Consider the following 22,565-nt stretch of genomic DNA (forward strand, 5'->3'; position numbering starts at 1 on the left):
ACGAGAGTAGAGAATAATCGAGGCTTTATTAAGCAGAGATGTGTGGCCTCCTTCTGGGAGCAGCTCCGGTGTGCACACACATTTATGCACCGCCTACTGGGCGGAGCCAGCAAGCAGGGATTTACCCCCGTGTCTCTAGTACAGGAGCCTTACCGTACTACATCAAATGTACAATTACTACATCTATACAGTTAGTGGTGACTACCACATTCACCCCCTGTTAAAAAAAGAGTCTGGCCGGGGCGGGCGGGGGGGGGGGGGGGGGGGGGGGGGGTGCAGTTCAGGCAAAATTGACAAGTTCAGGCAAAATCTACAGGTTCAGTCGGTCGGGTGCCTTGATCCTCCGCTGTGATCGCCTCGGTCCCGGTGATGATGCGGGCACTGACTTGGTCGCGTGACTCTGGAAGTGTGTTGTCCTCGTCTTCATCCCCGAGTGGAACCAGTGGGAGGACAGATCATCCTGGGGCGGAGGCTGTGGTGAGGTGCGCTGGGGGGAGATTGAGTGGCGCCGGGGGTTGTAGCTGGTCGTCCTGCTCGAGGCAATGCCCTTGCTGAGCAGGAACTGACGCAGCTCATTGCTCATAAAGGAGTTTCCCCGGTCGCTGTGGACGTAAGCGGGGAAACCGAACAGGGCAAAGATGCTGTTGAGCGCTTTAATGACCGTGGTAGAAGTCATATCAGGGCATGGGATGGCGAAGTGAAATCGGGAGTACTCATTGACTACCACACGGTTGCTGTAAGTGACTGTCCAATTTACACTTTAATATAGGTGAGCATTGAAAGCCCCATTTGTTTTTCCTGTAATCTCTGCCTGACATCCTTTGTGTTATCCTCTTTGTCCTTGACCTCTCCATATCTGTGCATGTGGTTGATGACCTCACTCTGCTCCATTCCCGTACCAGCCTCCCCAAACAGGCACCGGAATGTGGCGACTAGGGGCTTTTCACAGTAACTTCACTGAAGCCTACTTGTGACAATAAGCGATTATTATAAGCGATTATTATTCCATCCTTGACCGCCGCCCCCCCCCCCCCATTCTTATTTTCCATGAAGTTCATCCATGCCAATATCGATCCTCTCCTATTTTTCCTTTGTTTTCAATGGATCGATCCCTCCCCATTGTGAATTACAGTAGGGTATTATGATTGTAATAATTTATTTATGTTTCAACTTTTCATGAGCTTGTTTGAATGTAGTTCTATGACCTTTTCTTTCTAATAGGTCATTAATAAGTACGGAGATCTTTACGGAGTTGAACGCATTGCTGAGCTCTTGGGTGTGGACAGAAGTGCTTTAGATTTTAGTCCCATTGAAAAGCCCCCAGAGGAAGAAGCAACGCTAGTATCTTGGTATGTAATATTTGTTCCTATTGTTAGCTCTTTCTCACAGAGAGGGAATCTGTAAAGCTGGTTAATATACAGAATAAATGCTCTGTTTTTTAACATTATTTTTCAAATAATTTGCAAAACAATACAAATGTGATAAGTGTAGTGAGGAACGAGCGTACTTTTCTTTCATTCTGTAAAAGGAGAATATATGTTATTAAATTCTTCCCCAATGCTACTTTATGTGGATTAGTGTGTCTCAGTTGTCCCTTGTCACTGTGTTGACTTTTGGATCCAGGCAGCAATGTTAGGCTTGCACTTGCTCACAGACTTTCCATGAAGTTTTTTGCATGACGATTTGCTGTCAGTAGGATGTACAAACTGTGCAACGTCCTCTACAAGGCATCTGGCAGCTGTGTGAAGAAGACACGTAGCTGCAATCAGGTTGAAGGATTATCAAGGAACAGCACAAAGTCTGATCCAGAAAACATCGACTTGATTGTGAATTAATTGTAAAATCAGGTACAGAAAGCAAGGTAAAATAAAATAAATGGTATGTGGGACCCTGGGCTTTATGCACCGAGACATAGAGCACGAAGCATATAAATTATGAAGAACCTTCATAAAATACTGGTTCAGCCTCAGTTGTAGCCTTGTGTCTGATTCTGGTCACTGCATGATAAAAAGGCTTTAGAGAGGGTGCGGAAATAATATTGAGAATGGTTTCCGGGATGGGGGACTTGGATAAATTGGAGAAACTGGGACTGTTTTTCCAAGAGAAGGTTGAGAGGAGATTTGATAGAGGTGTTTAAAATCATGATGGCTCCAGACAGAGCAGTTACAGAGAAATTCCATTGGCGGATGGGTCGAGAACCCGAGGACACAAATTTCACGTAAAAGAACTTAAGGTGACATGAGAAAACATTTTGTGACACAGTGATGATCTGGGTTTCACTTTCTGAGAGCACAGTGGAAGTAAATTCACTTGTGATTTTCAAAAGGGATTGGTATACGCACCTGAAAGAAAAACAATTTGCTGAGCTTTGGGGTCAAGGCGGGGAGTGGAACTGGCTGAACTGCCCTTTCAGGGAACGAGCAGGGATTCGATGAGCTGAATGGCCTCCTTCTGTGTGGTGACCATTCTATGAAAAGTGAAATATTGGATAAATTATTTTAGCAAAAACGAGAAAGAAAATGTAACAACATGTGATTTTATTTTTTAAATGTCCAACATTAATAATTCAAAGCTGAAGGAATAAGGCTCTATATGTTTGGCAAAAAGGATCATTTTCAGTGCCAGAGAAGGGGAGATGATGGGGTAGTGGTAATGTCACCAGGCTAGTAATCCAGAGGCTCAGGCTACTGTTCTGGATGTATTAGCACTCAGCATTGATTTTAATAGATAGACAACTGTGTGTGACTATGCTGGCTTCCATGGTCAATTTCCTGAGGAGCGCGTTAAGTGAAACTTTGAGCCTGATGTCCTAAATCGAAAAGTTACCTCTGTAACAGCATAGAAAGCCATTTATAACAATTTGCATTATGGATTAATGATCAAGCATAGTGACATGTGTGAGGGACCAGAGCTTTCCAGCACCCTTGGGGCTAACTACACCCCACCCCCACGCCGCCACCCCACCTCACCACCCCCCCCACCTCACCCCCCCCCACCCCCACACCTCACCCCCCCCACCTCAACCCCCCCCCCCCCACCTCACCCCCCCCTCACCTCACCCCCCCCACCCCCACCTCTCCGACCCCCACCTCACCCCCCCCACCCCCACCTCAACCCCCCACACCTCCCCCCCCCACCTCGCCCCCCCCCACCCCCCACACCTCACCCCCCCCACCCCCACACCTCACCCCCCACCCCCCAGCAACTTCTGGACTTTCCCTGAAGAAAGAAAATTCTCCTCTTCAAAGAAAATTTTGAAAGAAAATCAAAGTAAAAAATACTTTTGAACATTAAAAATAATGTTTGCTCTTTTTTTAGGTTGAGTTCTATTGACTTAAAATACCACATCTGGAAGCTTGGAGTTGTGTTCACTGACAATGTAAGTCCAATTAAACACACTTACTCATTTGGCTTATGTGTGCTCTTTTTATATATGCTGTTCACCTTTTGCACTTAATAAAATCAAGCCTGTTATGTGCAAGTCTGATTATAATGATCAGTCCCAAGTTCCCTTTACAACACTGTATACAATAAAGTCTATGGGCCCTGATAACATCCTAGCTGTTGTACTGGAGACTTGTATCCAGAGGTAGCCTCGCCCCTTGTCAGGCTGTTCCAGTACAGCTACAATATTGACACCTACCGAACAAATTCAAAAATGGCCCTGGGGGTGTGTCCTGTCTATAAAAAGCAGGACAAATCCAATCTAGCCTATTACTGCCCCATCCATCTACTCACAATTGTCAGCAAAGTGTCATCAACAGTGCTGTCATGTGGCACCCAATCTTATTGCAGCCTTGGTCCAAACATGGACAAAAGAGCAAAAGTGAGATGGGAGTCACATTGAGGCAGCATTTGATTGAGTATGGCACCAAGCAGTCTTTACAAATCTGGGGCGGGATTCTCCGCAATCGGCGCGATGTCCACCGACCGGCGCCAAAAACGGCACAAATCAGTCCGGCATCGCGCCGCCCCAAAGGTGCGGAATTCTCCGCATCTTGAGGGGCCGAGCCCTCACCTTGAGGGGCTAGGCCCCTGCCTGACTGATTTCCGCCCCGCCAGCTGGCGGGAAAGGCCTTTGGTGCCCCGCCAGCTGGCGCGGAAATTACTTTGCCATGCGACGCATTCGCGGGAGCGTCAGCGGCCGCTCACGGCATCCCCCGCGCATGCGCAGTGGAGGGGGTCTCTTCCGCCTCCGCCATAGTGGAGACCATGGCGAAGGCGGAAGGAAAAGAGAGCCCCCACGGCACAGGCTCGCCCGCAAATCGGTGGGCCCCGATCGCAGGCCAGGCCACCGTGGGGGCACCCCCCGGGGCCAGATAGCCCCGTGCCCTCCCCAGGACCCCGGAGCCCGCCCGCGCCGCCTTGTCCCGCCGGTAAGAGACGTGGTTTGATTCTCGCCGGCGGGACAGGCACTCTAGCAGCGAGACTTCGGCCCATCACGGGCTGGAGAATCGCTGGGGGGGGGGGGGGGCGCCAACCGGCGCGGCGCGATTCCCACCTCCGCCGAATATCCGGTGCCGAAGAATCCGGCAACCAGCGGGAGCGGGATTCACGCCAGCCCCCGGCGATTCCCCGACCCGGCGGGGGGTCGGAGAATCCCGCCCCTGAAGTCAATCAGAATCGGAGCACGATTTTCCCCTAATCAAAGTCATTTGTACTGTTGGGGTTGGGGATTCTACCACTGTGCTCAGTACTGTTCAATGCTGTTTCTAAAAATCAGCCCACAGGATAGTGCTATAAACTGGCTAGCATAGGATTGTAATGACAGGAGTAGCTTTATCACTGTAATATTTCAATGATAAAATGTAAACCTTTCTCATGCAGCTAATACTTTATCATTTTTATTCTCAGTCATTCTTGTATCTGGCTTGGTACACAACCATGTCCATTTTGGGTCACTACAACAACTTTTTCTTTGCTGCCCACTTGTTGGATATTGCTATGGGATTTAAGACACTCCGTACTATACTGTCATCTGTAACTCACAATGGAAAGCAGGTGAGAACTGTAAAATGTACAACCTGATTTGTCCCAAATTGCAAGGTAGTTAGAGATGAGAAAGGCTGGTTTGTTGCGCATCTCATTTATGCAGAATTATTAAAGAATATTCCTCTCCACTACTCTATCTGGAAGTTTGTTCCATATTTTAATCATTCATTGCATGAAGAACCTTTTGCTATAAAGCTTAAAATTTACTATAATTTGAACCTGTTGGTCATAGAAACTACCAGCATAAAAGAAGGCTATTTGGCCCATTGTGCGGTTTGCCAATGTTAATTATGTTGTTAAGGTGCACAGATCATTGTTTAATTAAGTATTTAGAGCACTTATAAAGAGAGCCTGCTAACACTAGGTTTGGAGGTGGGAAGCAGATATATGTAATGCTGCATTCTGTGAATAAAGCTATTGCCAATAAAATATTAGTGTCTAATTTCATACTTCACCAACTGGCTTGGGATCGATATAACAGCCAACCCTTCAGCCAATGGAAACAGGTTTTCCTTATTTATTCCAACTTCCCCCTTCTGTCCATGTAACTGAAGTTAATCATCCTTGGACCCTTTGATAAATCTCCTTTGCACCCTCTCCAAGGCCATGACATCCTTCCTAAAGTCTAGTGCCCAGAATTGAAAACAAACTTTATCATAACTTCCTTGCTTTTATACTCTTATGTCTCTTATTTATGAAGCCAAGGATGAAATATGCTGATTGTACAGCCTTATTAACTTGTCCTGTCCGCTTCGAAGATTTCTGTATGTAAATCTGCAGCTCTCCCTGTTCCCTCATTCCGTTCAGAATTGTAACAGTTCATTTATATGGCATCTCTTCATTCTTTTTTGTAGGCAGCATCATCTCTCACTTTTCTGCAATACATTTTATGACATTTTACCTCTATTTCACCAGTCTATGTCATCCTGATGTTTGCTCCTGTTCTCCAACCCCCCCTCGAAATTACTTCCTTGAGTTTTGTGCCACCTACAAAATTTTAAAGTTGTGTTCTGTATAACCAAAGGTTTCCTACTACTCTCTGATTTCTGTCCTTTAGCTATCAATTCTGAACCCACGCTGTCAATGCCCCTTTATTGTCATGGACTTCAGTTTTGCCAATATCTATGATGTATTAAAAACCATTTGAAAGTCCACATGCACAACAGCAACCACAGTACCCTCTCTGTTACTTCATCAACACACAATTAAACATGATATGCCTTTAGCAAATCCATGTAGACGTTAGGTTGACTGGCCTGTAGGAGCAGGGTTAATCTCTGGTCCAACATTTGTAACCCTCCAGTTCTCTGGCACCACCTTATTTATCTGGAGGATTGGAAAATTATGGCCAGAGCATAAGCCTTGGAGTTTTCCTTGATCCGACCTGCCAAGGACTTCTCATGTCCCCTCCTAGCTCTCCTAATCCCTTTTTTTTTAGCTCATTCCTTTCTACCTTGTAACCCTCAAGCGACCCAACTGAACCTTGTTTTCTCATCCTTACATACGCTTCCTTTTTCCTCTTGACAAGACATTCAACCTCTTTTGTGAACCATGGTTCCCTCACACGGCCATTTCCTCCCTGCCTGACAGGGACATACCTATCAAAGACACGCAGTACTTGTTCCTTGAACAAGCTCCACTTTTCATTTGTGCCTTTCCCTGACAGTTTCTGTTCCCATCTTATGCTCCCTAATTCTAGCATAATCGCATCATAATTACTCCTCCCCCAATTATAAACCTTGCCCTGCCGTATGGCCCTATCCCTCTCCATTGCAATAGTGAAAGACACCGAATTGTGGTCATTATCTCCAAAGTGCTCTCCCACAAACAAATCTTAATGTTAATTATATTGTTAAAATGCCCAACTGAAGGACATTGTTTAATGTAGTATTTAGAGCACTTGCTGGGACACTGAGTTTGGAGTTACGAAGCAGCATATATAATGCTGCACCTCTGTGCAAAATGTGTGCCTAAGCATTTGACATGGTAGAGAGAGGGCATGCGTACTTAAAATCCCAAAGTGTCTCTCTGGCATATTGATAAAGGCAATAACCGAAACATCCAGGGCACCTTGCCTGAAACTTTTGTATTTGCATTTAAGGGGCTTAACACCTGGTTAAACCTCAATTTTGAGCTGCTGTGAATGTGGTGGGGGGGACAGCTACAATCAGAAAAACAAGGCCAACATTCAGCTTAACCATCATTCTTTAAATAGAGCACTGAGGATTCCACAGAAAAAGTACATTTTTAAAAGAAGTACGTAACTGAATGTGAAACTAGGAGAGAATAATTGAGATGTGAACTAGAATTTAAATTGCCCACGTAATTTCTACAGTTCTGCCTTTCCTTGTGATTCAATTAAGTACCTTAAGAGAATTAATTTAGTGAATATCTTTTAACTGACATTGACTGACATGAAAACGTTGCTTCTTCCCTTGTGTAGCTTGTGCTGACTGTTGGCCTCCTGGCTGTTGTTGTGTACCTGTACACAGTGGTTGCTTTCAATTTCTTCCGCAAATTCTACAACAAGAGTGAGGATGAAGATGAACCAGACATGAAATGCGATGATATGATGACGGTATTTATTTGTTATCACTGTGAAATGGACATTCATTCCATGGATGTGGTGAAAATACCACAAACTCAATTCCAGGAATGTTAAACAAAGACAGAAACGACTGGGCAACCTCAGCAGTTCTGACAGCATCTGTGGAGAGGGAAGGGAGCTAATGTTTCAAAGCTTTGACACGAGCCATCCAGACTCGAAACATTAGCTCCCTTTTCTCTCCACAGATGCTGTCAGACCTGCTGAGATTGTCCAGTATTTTCTGTTTTTGTTTCCGATTCCAGCATCCGCATAATTTGCTTTTATCCCGGAATGTTAAACCCGTCTAATAAGAACAAAGTGCCACAGGCATTAGTTCACTCATTTGTGACACTCCGATTGGCACAATGCATGTTGTATTACATAACAGAGTTCACTTCATAAGTCTCCCTCCGATAGCTACTAAAGCCTAATTCAATTTTCAATTGCAGAGCATATTTTTATTTATTTCATGCAACCACGTGTTAAGAAATACTTACATTCATAGAGCACCTTCTATGACCACAGGATGTCCCAAAGTGCTTTACAGCCAATTAAGTATGTTTGAAATGTGGTCATGTAGGAAATTTAGTAGTTATGGCCAATTTACACACAGCAAGATCCCACAAAAGGCAATGTGACAATGACTGGATAATCTGTTTTCAAGGTGATTGATGAAGGGATAAATAGGACCTAACTCTGCTCATCTTCAAGATGGTGCCAGGGGATAGAGGGGATAGAATTCTATGTCTGCCGGGCAGGTGGGCACCAATCTGGAAGAACGTTAAAGACCCTGTTTTGATGTGGCCATATATCCCAACTTGCACAATATTTTGGTCATCAAACGCAGGTGGGGATCGGTGGCATGCCTGCCATCAATTATGCTGCTAGTTGAGGGGATTAAATCCCCAATTGACAAGATTTTACATGCCCCATGAGATTGTAAGATCAACATGCCAGCTGACCTTCATAATATGCTGCGTTAAACGGTCAGCCAGCGTATTACGATCCCAGACCAAACTCCAACAGTGGGTATGATACTGTACCAAAGGGCAGTGGTTAGCATTGCTGCCTCACGGCGCCGAGGTCTCACGATTTGATCCTGGCTCTGGGTCACTGACCGTGTGGAGTTTGCATATTCTCCCCGTGTTTGCATGGGTTTTGCCCCCACAACCCAAAGATGTGCAGATAGGTGGATTGGCCGCACTAAATTGCCCTTTAATTGGAAAAAATTAATTGGATGCTCTACATTTATTTTTTATAAAAATAAAAAAATGATACTGGACCAAAACACCAATATTTTAATTTATTTTATAAGGCTGTGCGGAAGGAATACTTCACTCCAGGATTGACTGCACAAATCGGAATTTGGTATTTTCATACAAATCTTTATTATTAATTCAATATTAAACTCTATAACATCACACCCCATAAAAGTTTACAATTACCCCTTAAACAATACTACTCGATACAGTAAACACAATACCCTTAATTATTATCTCCATTCCCAATTAAATAACAAGAAAGCAAAAACATACAGCTCTCAATCCCTCCTGCAAACCAGTGGCACAGAGTAATATTTGCATTCCAGAACAGATTTGGTCCTGTTAGAACCCCTGCAGATTCTAGTTGGATGTCTTCAAAAAGCTATTTCAACTGGCTTGTTTCAGACAAGTGTGCACAGCTTTAAATACTATAATTAGATTTTTTTTGTTTACTATCCTACCGTGAGAGGAAAATACTTTACTTGTGGTCTGAGGGATAGCTAGATTGAACTCAACTCAAAATCTTTCTCAAAATGTCTGAATACCTTAGCTCGACACAGCAATGACTTCATCTCCCCAAGCTAAAAGCAAATTAACTCTCCAGGCTGAAAACAAATTGGGCAGGATTCTGTGTCCAGCCAGACCCGTTTTCCGGCGCGGTGTAGCGCGCCCCATCTGGCAGCGGATCTTCCATCCCGGCAGCCTGCCAATGGGGTTTCCCATTGTGGTCAACTCCACACGTTGGCATATCCGTGGGCGCGAGTGTGCTGCCAGCGAAGTGGAGGATCCCACCGATGGAGAACCCTGCCCATTAACTCCCCGGGGACTCCCCATAATCAAACAACAGTGAATTAGCCAGGCTTTTTACTCTGGTCTATTTCATCTCTCGCTCCTAAATACTTTCTGGTCTTGTGAAACAAGATTATTTTTTAAATGTGACTCCTGCAGTCAAACACACACTAACCCAGGCTTTCAACCCTTAAATTGCCAAATGTTTATAATCCAATATATCTAAAATCCTGCATTCGTCACAAGCGTAATATCGCAATGCTGAATTGAACTTAACTTCAGCAGGACCTCACAATTGCAGTCACTTCCAGTTCCTTCCACCAAATGTGCACGATGCGCGTGAAATTCTGCCCATGCCATCTTTCATGTCCACCTGTGTGGGCAGGTGGAGCCTGAGTTTGCTGTCTCATCTGACAAGCTGCACTCCTCCAGTCCTGCACTGGAGTGTCAACTTTTATTTTTGTGCTCAAGTCCAGGACGGGGAGGTCTGCACAACTTCCAGGTCAAAGGTGAGAGTGTTTCCAACTGCTAATCCGAGTTTCATGGCTCAATGTCTATATGACCTGGATTTCTCATATGACCTGGATTTCTCTCTGTCTAGTCATGTACACATTTTGACTGCCGCTCAACACCCAAGCCCATCATCATCTATTTCTCCTTTCTCTCCTCTTTTTTTCCTTACATCTTCCAAACACCTTCTTCTGTTATTATGCCTCTTTTTAATTTCACCCATTCCTAGGTACTCTGCATTTCCAAATCTTTACCACCTCATCCTTCAGCATTTCTTGACCTTCCTACGCTCCAGCTGCTGTCCCAGGCTTGACTCCCTCTTACATAAGCTTACAGATTCCCCCTTTGCCTCTGTTAACATCCTCTGAAGGGCCTCGAGGAACTCATTGCTGAACACTTATCTGCAGCAAACCCGTCCTGCTCTCCTTGCTGATCTCCCCACCCGTACACCCACTGGGGATGACTCTTGCCAACCACCTATCTGTTCAATTCAACTCTTGTAGTGCTGATCCTGTGAACTTTACCTATGGATCAGAGCATTGAGCTCTAGGTAATCCCATCCTAGGTCATTTTAACATCCATCGTGATATCCCTCCTCTGAGTTCAATCTAATATCCTCCCTTGATCACACCTTCCATATAACTTCCCCAACCCATATTTATGTCCATATGTGGCCTCACCACTTCCACCATATCATTCATAAATAAGGCCGTCTCTGCTCACTCCTTTGTATCGCTCTTTGCTCGCAACCGACTTCTCCCTCCAAACCAACCTCACCCCAATTCACATAACACTGCACGTTTAAAATCTCACCCATCTAGCCTTTGGCCTACATTCATCATGATATTTAGCGGAGCCGAACTGCTTAACCACACCCTGAACTTCATCTTTGATGCCCTAGTCCCCATTAAAATCATTGCCCCCTTGCACCCTGGTCATTTTCTTGATACAGCCCTCATCTCTGCTTCCTTCAGTCCAAGAGAAACAGACGACAAAGGATATGGTGGATAACTGGTTTAAGCATCGACCACCAGAACTGGCTGGACCACATGAAGCACTATTGATTCCTGTTCTTGTCTGCTCAAACTGCTCCCTACTCCAGAATCCACCTGGAATGCAAAGATAATTGCCCAATTCTTCTAATGATGCCATCTTCCTAAACCATTATCCCCTGTCTTGTTCACCCTCACCTCCAGTGTTCATTGTCACTGATATCGAGACCACCTGACCTTCCATGGTCACTTCCCTCCCTTCCCCTAACCCACCAGGTCAATCTCCCACACCCGCCCTAGCCCTCAACATTAATCTCTCCTCCCAAGACTCTCTTTGAACTGCACATTGAATCCCTCCAACCAGGTTTTCAAACCCGCCAGTCTCAAAATGACCCCCCCCCCCCCCCCCCCATCAAAGTCACAAATGACTGTAAAGTTAAATTATCCGTCTTGTCCTTGCTGACTGTTGACACTGTTGACCATACCATTCTCTTCCAATGCTTCTCAAGCTGGGTGGGACTGCACACACCTGGATCCATTCTATCGTAACCAGATAAAAACTTGCAAAGCTTTCTCTTCAGGTGCTCCCAAACTGTTACCTCTGATGTCTCCCAAGGATCTAGCCTTGCCCCCCCCCCCCCCTATTTCTCATCTACATGCTGCCCCTTGGCAACATTGTCCGAAAACACAGCGTCAGTTTCTACTTGTACACTGACAATGCCCAGTTCTATCTCTGCCAGCCAACACCAAGTAACTAGTTAGGAAATTATTCAGTGAATCCTGTAGCAGAAGCGATGATATAAAGACGAATGATTCACCAATTTCTACCTTCCAGTCACAATTCAATGCTTCATGCCTTTGTAACACATTTCAATCTCTCACTGACAGCATTGACTCTGACAGTATGTGACACGTTGTCTTCTTTTATTTTCAGTGCTACTTGTTTCACATGTATGTGGGTGTCAGAGCCGGAGGTGGCATTGGAGATGAAAATTGAAGACCCTGCTGGTGATCCTTCTGAAATGTATCGAATTATCTTTGACATCACATTCTTCTTCTTTGTCATTGTCATCCTGCTAGCCATTATTCAGGGTATGTTTTATTACTCAAGGATATCTTGAGGTAGAATTTATTTCCAATGAACTCCTTCATCCAAAAGATTTAGTACTATTCATTCTTCAGTGTTGAATTTCTGAGGAACATGCTGATTACCAGTAGGTTTCGACCTCATTTCTTTAATCTTCCAGTACTCACTAGATGCAGGGTGGCACAGTGGTCAGCATTGCTGCCTCAAAGCACCAGGGACCCAGGTTAAATGCCAGCTTAGGGTGACTGTCTGTGTGGAGGTTTGCATGTTCTCCCCATGTTTGCGTGGGTTTCCTCCGGGTGATCCGGTTTCCTCCCAGTCCAAAGATATGCAGGTTAAATGGATTGGCCAGGCTAATGTCCAAAGATGTGTAGGTTAGGTGCGGTTACGGGAGTGGGCCTAGATAGGGTGCTCTTCTGCAGGGCCAGTGCAGACTCGATGGGCCAAATGGTCCCTTCTGAACTGGAGGAATTCCATGGTTAGACCACACTTGGAGAACTGTAAACAGTTCTGGTCTCCATATTATGAGAAGTACATAGAGGCAATGCAAAAGTTGCAATAAAGACAATTGCTCGACTGATACCAAAACTGAGAGGTTAAACCGCCGAGGAAAGATTCTAACAGGGTGGGGTTCTTTCCTTCATGGATTAATAATAGAGTTCTTTAACATTTTTTGATAGGGGCAATGTAGAGAAAGGGCTGCATTTTTCATAACTCTGCAGGGCATGTTTCTTGTGGAGGGGGGTGGGGTGGGCAAGTAAAATAGGGCAGGTGCCCACTCCACTTCACCTTCCTGGGGCAACATGTTGGCACAGTGATTGGCACTGCTGCCTCACAGCTCCAGGGATCCTGGTTCTATTGCAGCCTCAGGTAACTGTCTGTGTGGAGTTTGCACTTTCTGGGTTTCCACCGGGTGCACTGGTTTCCTCCCACAGTCCAAAGATATGCAGGTGAGGTCGATTGGCCATGCTAAATTCGTACTTAGTGTCCAAAAAGGTTAGGTGGGGTTACGGGGATAGGGTGGAGGCGTGGGCTTAAGTAGGGTGCTCTTTCCAAGGGCTGGTGCAGACTTGATGGGGTGAATGGCCTCCTTCTGCACTGTAAATTCTATGATTCCCACCCACCTTGGAACTCACCCCCATAATGCTAGGGGTGGGCAGGCACTGAAATCAGCAGCTGGCCTACCATGCTGACATAGGTAATCAAAGGTCAATTAGGCTTCTCACCAAGCCAATCGACACTGATAATACGATGCCTACACCATAAAATATTTGGTGTGGCAGTCAGGGGGTCCGATTATTTTAACCACAGTTATCAAAATGTGCGAAGGAAAGGGGGATGGTTTAAATCTTCAGGGACAGGCTTCTGTGGATCAAGGGCGGCCCACCTAAGATAGAACTCCCCCCCCCCCCCCCCCCAACACCATTTTTCCTAACCTCCAGCAACCTTAACTCCAATCCCTAATGAGGGGCGGAGGTCCCACTCAGCCCTGGTTTAGTGGCATGGACTGGGTTGGCACCACATGCCAACTTTACTTCTGGTCAGAGGGTGGTGAGCCTCTCTTCCCACCCCCTCCCACCAACTTATTATTCAGCCCAAAGTGTGCCTATTTGTGGGCAACACCAGAACTATTCGCATAAAATGTCAATAATAAATCCAATAGGGAATTCAGGAAAAATCGCCTTTACCCAGAGTGGTTACACTGTGGTACCACAAGGGGTAGTGAGGGGAATAACGTAGGTGCATTTCAGGAGAAAATAGACAAGCGTTTGAGGGAGAAAAGTCTAGAAGGATATGTTGATGGGGTTAGGTGAAGAATGATGGCAAGAGGCTATATGGATCTAATGAGCTGATTGGTCAGTTTTTGCGCTACATCAATATTTTGTAATCCTTTTAGTACCAATGAGATGCATTTAAGAATGCAAAAAAACGGCAGTCTGGTGAAATCTGCTAAAAGTTGTCTGTATATAGGCAAATGAATAAAATTTCAAAGTAGGGCCAGAAATACATCTGAATCCCAATGTGTGTTAACATCCAAATGAATCAGTGATCCAACTAATCTTGTAATTATGATGGAGGAAGTATTTTAATTAAAATGCTTGTTACATTGATCTTTGCTGACGTTTGTCTTGGGACTGCATAATTCATTAGATAATGAATACCAGATAAACTGTAAACAGGGGCAGAAAGCTTACAAACCGTGGTTGATAAAATCCTAGCTTTAAGCAAAAACAAATTCCGAATCAGACGATATGTATTAAAGGTTCAGAAAAACCTTTGGTTATAAAAGGTTGCTCATGTACCAGCACACATAAGTATGTGTGAGCAAGACTTTAGCAGCAATGAAATGGAAAGTGTAAGCTGCTCACACATTGCTTACACTGTCACTTTCTGCTACTTAGGTTTGATCATTGATGCTTTTGGTGAGCTGAGAGACCAACAGGAGCAAGTGCGAGAAGACATGGAGGTGTGTTTCTTTTAGAAGTATTATCTTTTTTTAAATATATTTTATTACAAACATGTATCAAAGCAGGTTACAACAAATAAACGCCTGGGAAACATACTTCCCAACAATCAACTCTAGAAGTATTATCTTTCATTCATACCTTTTCATTGGAATTAATGTTGGTTCCCATTTTCTACTATTTCTAAACTAAAGACCCCAATATCAGTTCATTAGGAATGAAATTCCCGAAGTGTGACAGGTTTCTGTCCCCCGCCACACTATTTTCTTCTCTCTTCTATGCTGAAGGTAGTAGTTTGATGGACATTGACAAATTTGCTTATTCCTCGTGTTCTTACAGTAACACGGTACTCATACCATGGGGCAGTATGGTGACTGCTGTCTCACAGCGTCAGGGACCCGGGTTTGATTCCAGCCTTGGGTGACTGTGTGGTATTTGCACGTTCACCCCAAGTCTGCGTGTATTTCCTCCGACTGCTCCGGTTCCTCCCAAAATCCAAAGCTGTGCAGGTTAGGTGAATTGGCTATACCAAAAAATTGCCCCTTCGTGTCCAAAGATGTGCAGGGTAGGTGGATTGGCCATGATTGATGCATGGGGTTATGGGTTCGGGCAGAGGAGTGGGCCTAGGTAGAGTGCTCTTTCAGAGTGTCAGTGTAGACCTGATGGACTGAATGGCTTCCTTCTGCACTGTAGGGATTCTATAATACAAGGACTGGTATTATGCAGATGTTTTACATAGCCACCAACCAAGGTTTCCTTGAATTCTGAAGAAATGCTAAGCTTTATTTTTGTCAGAAAGGAGCTAAGACAGTGTTTCAAATGGATTGTTCTTTCATTGAATCCCAGACCAAATGCTTTATTTGTGGAATCGGCAATGATTACTTCGACACAATACCACATGGTTTTGAGATACATACCTTACAAGAGCACAACCTTGCAAACTACCTGTGAGTATCAATTGGTTTATCCTGCATTTGCGAACTGTGTACGTGAAATTTGTCGAATAATCATTGTAAGTTAAATTCAGGTTAGCTTTAATCTCCCATTCATGACTGGAATATGGCTAAGGAATCCGATTATTTTAAAATATAGGTTGAAATATAAATTATTTTAAAATCAAATAACTAATTGCTTGAAAAAAATGTTCAAACATCTATTTTGCTGAACAGTACATTGCGAATCTGGTGATTCCTTTAAAATATTAGTACATACGAACAAGGAGCAGGAGTCGACCACTCGGCCCTTCGGGCCTGCTCCGCCATTTAATAAGACTATGGCTGATCTGATAGTAGCCTCAAATCGGCATCCCGCCTAGCCCTTCCCACCGCCCCACCAAGAATCTATCCACTTCTGCCTTAAAAATATTTGAATCTTCCCCAGCTTCCTCCCTGTCCCGATTCCACAGCGATTCTACACTGAGGCGGGCATGGCCTCGGACCGGAAGCCTATCCTTGCCTCAATTAATGACCAGTTAAGGGCATTTCCCACCCAGCCTCAATTTTTAGTTTGGCGGGGGATGATGACTCATGGAAGAGAAACATGGAAATCAGGAACGTTACATCTTAGGTGGGAGAGTCTCCATCAGAAACCCTTGTGTGATTGGGGGCGCCCCACCATAAGGCCTGGTGACCTCCGGACCTCCCTCCCTCCCCAGCCTATGCCCCGGGATCCTGATGTCCCCATTGATGATCCCCCACCCAGGCCTTCCTACCCACCCTGCCCTGGGACCCCTTTCACTTACCTGTGGCTCCAGTTCCTGAAATTAGACTTAGGCTGGTTAGTGCAGTTCCTCTTGCAGCCACTGCAGCACTGTTGCTGGAGGGACAAAACAGCTGCCGGCCAACCTGATTGACCAGCAACTGTCTAAGGCGGGACTTCCTCCCGAGTGAGAGACGACAGTCGCTCCGTGTTAATCAGCTGTAGAGCATAAAATGGTATACGGCATTACGGCCTACTCAATTAATGGGGCTGTGTTCCCTGCTGACTCTTTGGATGGTGGGGGTGCAGCCCCAGCTGCCTAAATATTTAGGCCTTGAAGTTTTGACTTTTTCAAATTCTTTTCATTTCAGGATGTGGGAATCATTGACAAGGCTGGAAATTTATTGCCCAAATATAGTTGCCTTTGAGAAGACCGCGGTGGGCCTCCTTCAACTGCTATGTGCAATGTATTGTTAGATGGGCGAATTCCAAGACTTTGACCTGGTGACAATGAAAGAAGGGTGGTACAGATTCAAGTCAGGAGAATGGTGTCTGGAGGCGATAGTGTCCCCAGTTACTTGTTACCTTCTAGGTGCTGGAGGCCACGGGTTTGGGAGGTGCTTTTAGATCCCCTGCAGTTTAGTAACATTGCTCATTGTTTGGCACAAGCCAGAACCAGGAGACCGCCTGTGACAAGGTGAAGGTGGGAAACCGAGGACAAGAATGAGGGGAAACCAAAGGTCAGGGAGCTACAGAGGACTACGTTTTGATTCTGCCAGTAGCTGAGTGTAACATAACTAACACTCAGTTGCTGCCAGGATATTCCTGCATTGCTGAAGGTGTGACCAGGATCCTCTCAGAACAAGTCCAACCTCTTCCTATCTCATTGGAGTTGGACTTGGACACAGATTTTGTGTAAAGGTGACAATTGGGCATTCCTCAACCATTTCCCCACTGGCGAAGGCCTTTGTGTAGCAAATCAGCACAAGTGGCATCTTGAAGGGAGTCTGAACTGTTACTGTGGCAATCATTGACTCGCATCATTGAAGACTGCCTCTTGACAAAATTCAGCAGAGGGCTCAGAGCCCCATTTAGCCACTGCAGAAGCTATTGCCTGGCTTGGTGATTACTGCAATTGGAAACCTGTGTCAGGGACAATCTGTATTTGGACTTCACACATTAAAACTGGCCAGCACAGATCAATATGAACCAAGCCGAGAGATCACGCACAGTGAAGTGAGCTCAGTGTTTGGGAGAACCTTGTGTAAATTCAGCTTGTCATTAATATTCCTAACCAGAACAGGCGCAAAGAGCTGAATGGTCTACTCCTGCTCCTATTTATTAAACAAACTGCTTGCTCACTGAAGAAGAATTTTCATACACAAATGATATTAATATCTAACCAACAGCTACCTTTAGCAAGCTTTCCAAGCAGAAAATGAAAATATTTAAATGCGGGAAGAAATTGGTGAGGACTTTGCAAGGCAATAGAGAGGAGAATCAGCTGGTTTGGTCAAAGCAGATATTGGGCACGATTCTCCCCAAAAATGTGTAAGTTCATTTGTGGTGGATTTTTCAGGGCGAGTTCCCCACTGCAATTCAGTGACACTTAGTCGGCTGGATTCTCCATTCCTGAGACTAAAGGCGCCATCCACCAGCCATGCTGCGCTGGAAAAGAAGCTCGCCGCAGCGCAGCATGGCTGATGAAAGCCGGGAGACCCCACTCCCGGGATCTACCCAGTTCGCAGTGCCTCGCGAGATTCACCACCTGGGAGATCAGGATGCCATCCGATCTCTTACTACAAGTGGGAGTTCCAGCGAGGGGAGCTCCCCTTTGTAGAAAATGGGCCGTGCATTCCCCGTTCAGGCCCCTTGATTCGAAACAAGTCGCGTTGAATAGCCATGCGTTTCTCAGCACTGCAAGTGCCGAGAAACACACGCCTAAACGCGCTCGCTCGGGTCTTTGTTCCCTTTTGGGAAGATCGCACTAAGTGTTGACGCCGGGGCAGGAATCGTGGACTTTCGCGACAGCAAAACTGGCGCTGAACTGGCGCCGAACCTGGACCGATTCAGCGACTGTGGAGGGGCTAGCACCGGCGCCACATGGAACACAATCGATTCCAATGAGAAATGGTGATGGTCCGTGATTAACACTCAGGAGGCTGACAAGTTGCAACCGCATATATACACATTACAATCCCCACACGCACTCATCCCAGCCAACAAGATGGCACTGGTTGCACTGGAGCACGCCCATCCCATTGAAGGGTTGGCTGGGGCCAGAAGGCACCTTGGGGAGTGTCCTGGTGTGTGTGGGGGAGGGCGGGGGGGGGGGAACACCCATGATACCTGTGGTCCTAAGTTCACATTGGGTAATCAGCGGCGTGTGCAGCTACATGGCTACCAATGACTGTGGCAATGATGTTCCGTGCCCGTCCACCCCAACCCCACAGCCCACCGGAACACATTAATGCTGTTTTGAGGTGAAGGAGAATTGCGATTTGGCGTGAAGTCAGCGCCTGCCACGGTTTCGGTATCGGAATCGATTCTCCGCCCAATCGCATTTCCCGATTTCCTCGTCGGACGACGGAGAATACCGCCCAGTCACTTTTTTGAGCCTGGGGAGTTTCTCACCAGTTTAGCCCACACCTAGAATTTTTCTTAGCACTGGGGAGCTGAACTCAGAGATTGGGCCGCTATTTTGAAAGGGTTGCCCGATCTCTAGGTGAGCTTGTGGGTCCCCCACACCCCCCACCCATGGGTAATGTCACCCCCCCACTCACATGGGCACAACCCCACACCCCTGAATTGAGGACTCCAGTCTGTGGGGTCCCTGGGGGTCCCCTCTCTTCAGGCCCTCCCACACCCACGTATAGGCCCCTCTCCTTCCAGGATCCCCACCCATCACCCCTCCACCTGCCTTTCATGGGCATGGCCCCTTGACAGGGCCACCCTAGCACCTGGGTACCCTTACAATGTCACCCTGGCACCTGGGCAGTGCTCCTGCCAGCTTGGCAGTGCCATCTAGGTACCTTGGTAATGCCAGGGTGACAGTGCCAAAGTGCCAGCTGGGCAGTGACAAGGTGTCTGTGTTCCTGAGGGAGGGCCAGGGAGCCACACTGCACTGACCCTGACCACCCAGAGGCCTCCGACGGCCCAGGGGATCCTCTGGGTGCTGTTCCGCCTCGTCCACTTTTGTGTGGACCAGTGCTGAACGGCACCTGGCTGCGGCCTTCCTGGGGAGGCCAGTGGATCCTGTGTGAGCTCACTGAAGTTGGTTTAAAACCAGCTTTGCAGCGCGCCATTTGGTCACATCCCTTGTGGGTGCGTTTCTGATTCTGATGCCTCGCGGAAAACGCGCGAGAGGTCTCCCGGCATTCACCGGCCGCACTCGAGCGAGAGCGCAATGCGGCCGGTTGATCGCGCCTATTGTTTTGTGCAGTCAGAGCCTTTTCAGGAAAAAGCCGATAACATCCAGTAGATTTGCAAGTGGCTACTGGAAGAAGGTATCCTTTTTGTATGCACCAAATTTCACTATATGCCTTTTGGGTGCACTTTGGTGTCAACAGATATGGAACTGGGAGGAATTTGGTCACACTGACAGTCCAGATCCATTCCCCAAACATTGCCAGGGCTGGATGCAAGTAACCCTTGCTTCTGGTTCTTGAGAATAATCTGCTGCGGTTCACAGCGCCGAGGACCCGGGTTCAATCCTGGCCCCGGGTCACTGTCCATGCGGATGTGGAATTTGCACATTCTCCCCGTGTTTGTTTGGGTCTCACACCCACAATCCAAAAAGGGTAGGTGGATTGGTGACGCAAATTGGAAAAAAATAATTGGATACTCTAAATTTATTTTAAAAAAGAATCTGCTGCATGTCAAACAGATGCAATGTAACTGGGCACCATCCCAAATTGCCTGCCTTGAGAACACTCTGCATAAAAGATGATTTTCATGACCGCAAAATATTAAGGTGCTAAATAGCAATATGTATACACTGAAATTGAGCCCTGGGTTCTCAGAGATTTTAAAAACTCTGAAACAAAACATTTATTTCTTGATATTAAATAATTAAGACATCAAAAATAATTTGGCAGGGAAGCAAATGTAACTGTAGTTTACAAGTGTTTTCTCTTTCTCAGGTTCTTTATGATGTACCTCATCAATAAAGATGAAACCGAACACACTGGTCAGGTAAGTAGCAATATGTTGAACATGAATCTAAAACATGTTTTTTTCTGTTTCGTGCTCAATTGGACACAGAGATGTTGGCTTTTTGTGCCATAATACTTTTCAACATCAGTATTCAAAGCTCACAGGGAGGTACAGAACATAAAACTAGAATCTAATATTAAGGATGTGATAACAGGGCTCTTGGAAAATCATATTAAGATAAGGCAGTCAGTATAGTTTTCTGAAAGTGAATCGTGTTTGATGTATCTATTGAGTTTTTTTGAGGGCGCAGCTATTTACAATCCATATCAATGGTTTAGCTGAGGGGACAAAGTGTAATAAATTCAAGTTTGCTTACGGAACAAAACTAGGCGGCCAAGTAAGCTGTGAAGGAGACATAGAGGTTGCAAAGAGATATAGAACAGACTGTTTCTGACTAAGCGATTATGTAAGAACACAGCAGATGGAGTGTAATGTGGGGAAGTACAAAATTATCCATTTTGGTGCAAAGAATGAAAAAGCAGGATGTTTCTTGAAAGGCGTGAGACGAGCAAATATGGTCTTCAGAGGGAATCGGGTGTCCTTGTATATGAATCACAGAGCTTGTAATGTGCAGGCATTTAGGAAGGAAAATGGGAGCTTATTCTTCAATTGCTTCCTAATAAAGGATTAGAATAGGGAATTTGCTACAATTATGTCAGGGTTTTGTGACACCACACCTGGCGTTTTGTGTATCTTTGGACTCCTTACCTAAAGAAGCATACATCTGCCATTGAGGTGTGCAACAAGGTTCACTAGATGCAAGTCTGAGATTAGAGGGTTGTCCCATGAGGAGAGATGGAGTAGAATGGGCTTACAGTCTCTGGTGTTCAGACGAATAAGAGGAGGTGTTATTTGAAGCATCTGAAATTCTTAAGAGGCTTGATAGGGTAGATGCTGAGAGGTTATATCTCCTGGCTGAAGAGTCCAGAACAAAAGTCTCAGGATAAAGAGTTAGCCATCTAGGAGTGAGGAGAATTCTTACTCAGGATAGTGTACCTTCGGAATTCTGTAACCTTGAGGGTTGCGGATACTCACTGAGCTTGTTCTAGACTGAGATCGACAGATATTTGGACACTAATAAATCAAGGGATAGGGCAGGAATGTGGAGTTGGTGTGGAAGGAGCTCTCTGGCCTCAGGGTCTTTGTGACCCTTTCTGCTTTCTTATGTTCTTCCTATATTGAGCACAGGGCGCCTCCCCTCCCTTACCTAGTACTTCCATTTACCAGACCAACTTTATGGCCCGTGTGAGTGAATTAGATTACGTATTTGCCTACCTTGAAAGGTTCTCTATCATTCTTTAAATATGAACATATTTTACATAGAAACTTGGCCAATGTTGGTTAGTTCCAGGAAAAACATGTGCTTTATGACATTAATGTGTCTCCTGCTTTGACCTGTATGAAGCCCAGGACCCAACACAGTCAATTTTTAACTAATCTCAAAGGGAGTACTAAAATAGAGTTAACAGAGCTGGAGGGAATGGTTGAGAGGGTTCGTGCAGTGTGAAAGATGTCTTTCAAATGAAGAAGGCCCTCTCCATCTTTCTTCATTCACTCACCATCGCAGCCATACCACCATGGCCAGAATTTTATGCTCCTCCCGGTGGGTTTTTAGGTGGCGGCGGGAGGATGAAATTACAGGGACGTGATGACCGCACGGCTGCACAGCGGTTTTATGCTGGGGTAGACAAGGCCTCAGCGGGGAACTCATAATGGCCACTTGAGGGCTGTTTCCCACCCAGCCTCAATTTTTAGGTTGGCGTGCGGATTGAGACTAGGGGAAACTCGAAAGTTAGATGTCAGGCATAAAGGAAGGCGGGGTACCTCCATCAGAAGCCTCCTTCTGACTGGAGGCATTCCCCTCTTAAGGCTCAGTGACCTCCGGACCTCCCTCCCACTCCACCTGTCCCCCAAGACCCCGATCGCCTCACCCCCAGGTCTTCCTGGCCTCCTCAACCTGGGACCCCG

The 22,565-nt window shown here is 45.8% G+C and overlaps 1 protein-coding gene across 1 annotated transcript in view; it reads left to right on the forward strand.

The window, feature by feature from the left end:
* The window catches only part of ryr3 (ryanodine receptor 3), a 593,334-nt gene that overhangs the window by 558,651 nt on the left and 12,118 nt on the right, over positions 1–22,565 (forward strand). The window contains 9 exon segments of the mRNA XM_072484927.1: positions 1,222–1,349; positions 3,319–3,379; positions 4,855–5,001; positions 7,436–7,570; positions 12,067–12,123; positions 12,125–12,224; positions 14,622–14,686; positions 15,531–15,631; positions 20,525–20,576. Coding sequence (XP_072341028.1) covers positions 1,222–1,349; positions 3,319–3,379; positions 4,855–5,001; positions 7,436–7,570; positions 12,067–12,123; positions 12,125–12,224; positions 14,622–14,686; positions 15,531–15,631; positions 20,525–20,576 — 846 coding nt within the window.

Source organism: Scyliorhinus torazame, chromosome 2 (genome assembly GCF_047496885.1).
Source record: "Scyliorhinus torazame isolate Kashiwa2021f chromosome 2, sScyTor2.1, whole genome shotgun sequence".
In the NCBI taxonomy this organism is placed as follows: domain Eukaryota; kingdom Metazoa; phylum Chordata; class Chondrichthyes; order Carcharhiniformes; family Scyliorhinidae; genus Scyliorhinus; species Scyliorhinus torazame.